Consider the following 6,000-nt stretch of genomic DNA (forward strand, 5'->3'; position numbering starts at 1 on the left):
AAAGAGAACATGAGACACATCACATGCATTTCATGTCATCTTCATTATTCAAAAGGGTCACATCCTATTTTTTCACCAAATGGTTTCTACATTTCTACCCATCACTATAAGGTCCATTAGTCCAACATCATCTGAAACATCCATTGCTCATTTATTTTCATGCACATGCTGAACATTTTACCTGACTATTCTTCAACCACAACTCATCAAAGGTCAACAAGACTAAATTTATGTTTGGCAAAAGTTGAATTGTAGAGAGAACTAACTTAACTTCACACATTGATTTCCTAATGGATTGATTAAGTATTGTTTATAATTGTAGCTAGCACACTGAGAAGATAACATATAGTTACAGTATTAGTTTATGAATAGTCCTACCATGAAAAACAGAAAACAAAAGCAAAAGGCTATAGAAATAATATTAATTTAGGTAACCCTTTCCATAGTTGGCCAAGTGTTTGAAAATGCAGACTATTAACAGTCACATCTTTCAGTAGTCTAGAGATCCAACGGTTGTTATTCCACTGCTTAGATTTCTTTGATCTTGACGGCTCACATAGTCATCGCAGATGCTATTTGAAAGCCTTTGAATGGGAACCGAGTTTAAAAGCCCGAGGCCAGTGTTGCCCATTTGCTGCACTTCCTCGGGCGAAAGTATCTTGATGCACCAAACACTATTCACAAATTCCCTGCCATAAAGAGAGGTCGTGTGTAAGAAACTGAATTAATCGTTTTCAATGTAGCATTTAAAAGGAAAGCGGAGAACGTAGAATATGGGATACTTACGGCCAAGGGCCATCACCGAGGAGAAGAACATCATTCTCTCGGTCAACGAATACAAGCTGCCAGCCTGATCTCACAGGGTCCTCCAACTCGCCTTCTAGTCCAAACATTCGGGCGAGCTCACTACGCAGCTCATGGTAGCTGCTGAACTTAGTGATGTCCAATGATCTTCCGAAGGACCCTGCTTTATAAACCTGTAACAAGAAATGCACTAAATAAAAACACAAGTGATGAATAACAATAAAATCATGATTTTAGAGATGATATGGGAAAAACCACACCTTCACAAAGGTCTTGTTCAGTGGGTTGTTTTCTTGCTCCCCATTTTCAAGGTTTTGCAAGAAACCAGATTCACCAATACTAGGCGTTACTCCATGATTCAATGAAGAATTGGTGTCTGCGGTGTTCATGTAATTAGAAGATTGATGATGATAGGGCATGGTTGAGGAGTCACTGATGTTTCCATTAATCCCCTTAAAGTTTGAAATCCTATTATGCATTAGAAGAGACGAGGGATCGATATTGACACCAAATAAAAGATTACTTTGCATATCATTGTTCCCTTCCTGGTCTATTGAGCACTCCCTCCCAGGAAACGGTGGCAACGTAATAGCATTTTGAGATATGCTATTCTGCGGCTGCCCTACCTGTTCCACCTGGGGCATACTACATTGAGAAGCTCCTGAAGAAAGGAGTGGATCCACCGCAACACGCTTCGAGGGCCAACCGGTTGAATTTTGGACAGGAACCCAAGAGTTTGTTCTAGGAAGACTTAGAAGATGGGATGTTTCATCCTGCGGAAACGAACCCAGGATACTGTGCAAAGGAGAAACAATAGTAGTTGAAGAGTTTACATTTGAATCAGAAAAACTCTGTTGATGACATAGTGAAGGGAGAGCTTGCATAGGTGGTGGTGACTGCGGTTGAGGCGCTGACATAAACTGTGACATTGTAGAGATCGAACCAGAAATATGCTGATTATCCACCACTTGCTGTTGAGTTTGTTGTTGTTGCTGCTGCTGGTTTTGATGATGGAGCCGATTATTGAATGAGTGCTGGTGCTGCAGATGCTGTTGTGTATGAGTATGAGTCTGAGTTTGTTGCTGAGGTTGCGATATATTCTGATTGTCCTGATTATTTTGAAAAGCCTGTTGAGATTGTGACTGTTGTAACATCTGTGCCTGCATTAAAGCAGCAGTCCTGTTCGGGAAGTTTGGCGGTTGTTGAAATTGAAGTAAGGAACCAGGATGCTGTTTGGTAGGATCGACACTCCTCATGTCTTGAAGCGCAGCAGCAGCCACAGTTTGATACATATCAGTTTGCATATTCAGCATGGAAGGGTCAAATCTTGGCTGCATCCAAGGGTTAACCCCAATACCTTGAAAATTAAGAGATTGAAGCCCTCTATCATTGTCTCGAAGCCACAACAAAGGAGAATTCATGCCAAAATCGTCATCTTTCATGCCTGTCAGCAATTTCAAGTGAAGAAAATTGAGCCTTTGACGCATAAATGAAAAGTCCTTAGAAATGTAACTAGCTTAGAAATTTGAAACTAAATTAGGTTGACATGCTAACCATGGAATGAAGGCAAACCAGAAGGCCATGGTCGTTTAAGCCTAAGGGGAAATGGAGATGGATACATAGGAAATGTTGTTAATGGTTCGATTTCCCACAAAGATACTCTCGGTTGCCTTTCTCCGGCAGTGGATTCATCCCATCCAACCTACAATCCAAGTCAAAGCTGTATCAGGACTCATACATCCAAGGCAACGGGCAAGTCAATATATTGAAATATCGACAGTATTTTCTCACAAACCTTTACCGAGCGCCAATGTGAGTTTGGCCACCGGGCAGAATCCAAGTCACTGATGCCAGTAATTGTACCCATGTACCTGTACAAGAAAAATATATTGGTGTTATATAATTGTATTATAAAATGTATCAAAAAGTCTACAAAATTTGAAAGACTTACCGTCGCACACTAGACTCCTCTGTTTCAAACAGCATCCTGAATCGCATACCAACTGAAACTCGAGTATGATACACAGCTTTAACATACTTCGCTAAGGGTATGACAAATTCTGATGGGCAAGCACTGAATTGATAAAAAATTAAAATAGTGTCAATCAAAAGAAATCTATCATAACAAAAAACTTTTGCAAATGTGTATTATTTGTATATCCATACCGTGGGTTATAGAAAATAGTGAAGCGACTATTCGTTGCAGCCGCATGCGCTGCTGCAGCGAGAAGTCCCAAGTGCATACTATCACTTGACAACACCGATGAAGGCATCACAGTTTGTGGTCGGCTAGCACGGCGTATGCCAAGAAGCAGTTGGTTCTTTTCATTCCTATTGAAGAAGATGCACTTCAGTTACACCATTGATAAGAAATCACAATAATCAACAAATCTAATGTACCATTATAACATAAGAAAATGACATCTAAGTCACATGACGAAGGTGAAGGAGTAAGTAAGCAAATTAATGGGGTCCAGAGCAGAGATCGATTCCACTCTGATAAGCAGGAAACAATAAAATCACTTGCCAGATAAACAGCACAGAATCACCAGCAACAAGTCTTTTAGCACTCACAAAAACACTCCATCCTGTCGTAAGTAGATGCCTTTTCGGCTGCCCTGCAAGGAGGAAAACTTCAAAGTTTATAAAAAAAGTTCCCACATTAACGATTAAAACGAAACCCATCTTTATAACTCACCCCGGAATATATGTCTGAATTTCCATTCATTGCCATGCAAATCCCTTGCTATTAACTCCTGAGCAGGAGGCTGTTGGGAAAAGTCCTGCAGGTCACAATTATGAAGACTTGAGAAATTGATCGATTAAGTAAATTAATTTAATTTATGTAGCACGACATTTTGATAAAAAAAAATATTTTTACCAATGGAGGAAACACTTTTTCAGCCGCACGGCGAGGCACAGAGAATCCCCCATGAGTGCTTGTGTCACTAGCAGTCAAGGTCTTGCAGAAGTAGTTTGTTGGCTGTTTACTCGGAGTGCCCAACTCAGCTGGAAGGTAAGCCTCTTTTTGCTCTTGCTGCAAACGCAGACATAGTTAAACACTTGAAAATGCGTATAACAATATAATTCGCAAAACCAGATCACTCAAGTTAATGTTTCATACAGCATTCAGAGGTTGCAGAGTCATCTGCGCATACACTTCATCGGTCTCCGCATCAGCCTAGATAAAAAAAAACAATTAGATAACAGAAAGAAAATAAGAAAAATGGATGGAAAGAAAACAAGTCATACATGCATAGTCAAATTATGAAGTTGACAAACAAGCTGAGGAGGTAAGCTTGGATAGTTTGGAATATGGGCATCCACTTCCTTGTTGGTTGACACAGCCACCTGTGCAGAATATTGCGGAGTTAGGATTTATGCGTAGCATTTGCAATAATGAACATAGAGATGTTATAAAAAATGGTCTTTGACCACGATTTAGGCCGTAGCGTCGATGTTTTTATGTGTCTTCAACCCGGATTTGGATAGTATAAGCCTCATTTGACCGCGAGTCTCCGAAGGTTGCGATGCAACCCAAATTAAAAACCATGGTAGAAAAACATAAAAAGATAGAGACAAGAGACTACATAGGATACTCGTGCTCAGAAAAATGAGATTCCTAGTATTACTTTATTCTCATAATTAGTTAAAGTAGTACAATAATCTAGCATCATAATATTTTTTACTCACTTGTTCACTGTGACCTTGTGGAAAGTACACAACTCTACTTCCAATTGCTGGCAAAGAGACAAGAGGGCCAGCACATGCATGCCAAAGTTCTGAATCTAAAACTTTCTTTTCCCCTGCAAAATCCATCCCAATGTCATGTAATATAAAAAAGCTCATAGCTTATGGGATACTCTTGCCAAATCCAATAAACGTTGAAAAGAAAAAAAAAGGAAGGAGAAATTGCAAGCAATTGTGAAGTGCTATGAACATACCTTCTTGGGGTGGTGGAGGACTAAAACCAGCTGAAGAGAGTCTCATTTTGAGCAAAAAAAGATATAAGAAATTTGTAAATTAATGTAAAACAGTCTCTCTATGTAGACAAATTAAGCAACAAAGTTATCAGAAAATGACACTCCCACCACAAACAAACCCTTTTAGTCTCTTTCTTTCTTCTACAACAGAATATCATTCTTTGTTCTATATCTAACCCCCTTTCACCAACCAAAAGATTCCCTACACTTGAACCCTCAACCAAAACCAGTTTCACAACAAAAAACAATCACTTTATGCCTCATTCGTTTCTCCTCTTCCTCATCCCCCAACACCCCATGTTCCAATCTTCAACTAAACACTTCATTGCACACAACAATCCTTATATTCCTTCCCTCAACCAACAAGACCCAGAAGGTGAAAAAGTAAAAAGATGAAAACTTGAAAAGCAAACAGATCTTATGAAAACAAGAGAGAACGGATCTCAAAAAACCCAGATAAGAAAACAGTGTGTTTAAGGATAAAGTTAAGTTTTTTAAGAGTGGTGGGTGAATTTTCCAGTTATAGAAAAATGAGAAAGAAACAATGGTGTTTCTTTGTTGTGGTGGTGATATAGCTAGCTATAATTGTATTGTTCTTCTACTAGTAGTAGTAGTAATTGAAGTAGTAACTTGGTGACCATGCTACTGTTGCTTTACCTTACCCTATGATTCTCTTTCTCACAAAGTTTCATTCAATCAATCAGAACACAACCGTCATTATTTTTTTTGGTGTCCTTTTATGAGAGAGTGTGTAGGAGAGAGAGAAGATTGTTTGATTGATTATTGTTGTTAGGTGGACACCACAACACAAGAGGAAAGCATTTCATTTTCGGACAACCAAGGAGGGAAATTTACATCTGCCTAAGATTCACTGTTCCTTCTACCATGTTTTTTTCTCCTATCATTAAATTCTCTCTTTTACTGTCACTGTATATCTTCTGTCTAGACCCAGAACTCTGCCATTTACCTCATTCAACATTTTCTTTTATAAAACATCATATTTTCTTTTTTATTTTCAAGATTGGACATTCAGTATTTTGAGTCTAAAATTTAAATTAGATACAAATTGTAGTATTTGATTTTAATTAAAAATTTTTATTTTTAACAGATTTGATTAAATTGATTTAGCAGATAAATTGGATAAATTTGATTGATTTAATATTTATTGTACTAAATTCAATAGTTATTTTTTAATAAAATTCGCAAATATTTA

General features: G+C 38.2%; 1 protein-coding gene across 1 annotated transcript; it reads right to left on the reverse strand.

Annotated features, from left to right (window-relative positions):
* Nucleotides 1-227: 227 nt before the first annotated feature.
* On the reverse strand, nt 228-5,582 carry LOC131625911 (auxin response factor 6-like). Its single transcript, XM_058896745.1, has 14 exons — nt 4,749-5,582; nt 4,498-4,610; nt 4,057-4,155; nt 3,929-3,985; nt 3,686-3,841; nt 3,503-3,587; nt 3,332-3,422; nt 2,971-3,135; nt 2,756-2,878; nt 2,600-2,675; nt 2,359-2,506; nt 1,065-2,248; nt 787-977; nt 228-689 (listed from the first exon to the last, which is right to left on the reverse strand). The coding sequence occupies exons 1-14, from the start codon at nt 4,792-4,794 to the stop codon at nt 491-493; spliced, it is 2,733 nt and encodes a 910-aa protein (XP_058752728.1). The 5' UTR covers nt 4,795-5,582; the 3' UTR covers nt 228-490.
* Nucleotides 5,583-6,000: the final 418 nt, after the last annotated feature.

Source organism: Vicia villosa, unplaced genomic scaffold, assembly GCF_029867415.1.
Source record: "Vicia villosa cultivar HV-30 ecotype Madison, WI unplaced genomic scaffold, Vvil1.0 ctg.000250F_1_1, whole genome shotgun sequence".
NCBI classification, from domain to species: domain Eukaryota; kingdom Viridiplantae; phylum Streptophyta; class Magnoliopsida; order Fabales; family Fabaceae; genus Vicia; species Vicia villosa.

What these genes read in the sequence shown, in the direction of transcription:
- LOC131625911 (XM_058896745.1), bottom strand. Translation starts at nt 4,794, where the DNA reads ATGAGACTCTCTTCAGCTGGTTTTAGTCCTCCACCACCCCAAGAAG. An exon ending in CACATTGGCGCTCGGTAAAG is followed by an intron (nt 2,507 to 2,599) that starts GTTTGTGAGAAA and finishes CTTGGATTGTAG; the next exon opens with GTTGGATGGGATGAATCCAC. An exon ending in TGAACAAGACCTTTGTGAAG is followed by an intron (nt 978 to 1,064) that starts GTGTGGTTTTTC and finishes TTCTTGTTACAG; the next exon opens with GTTTATAAAGCAGGGTCCTT.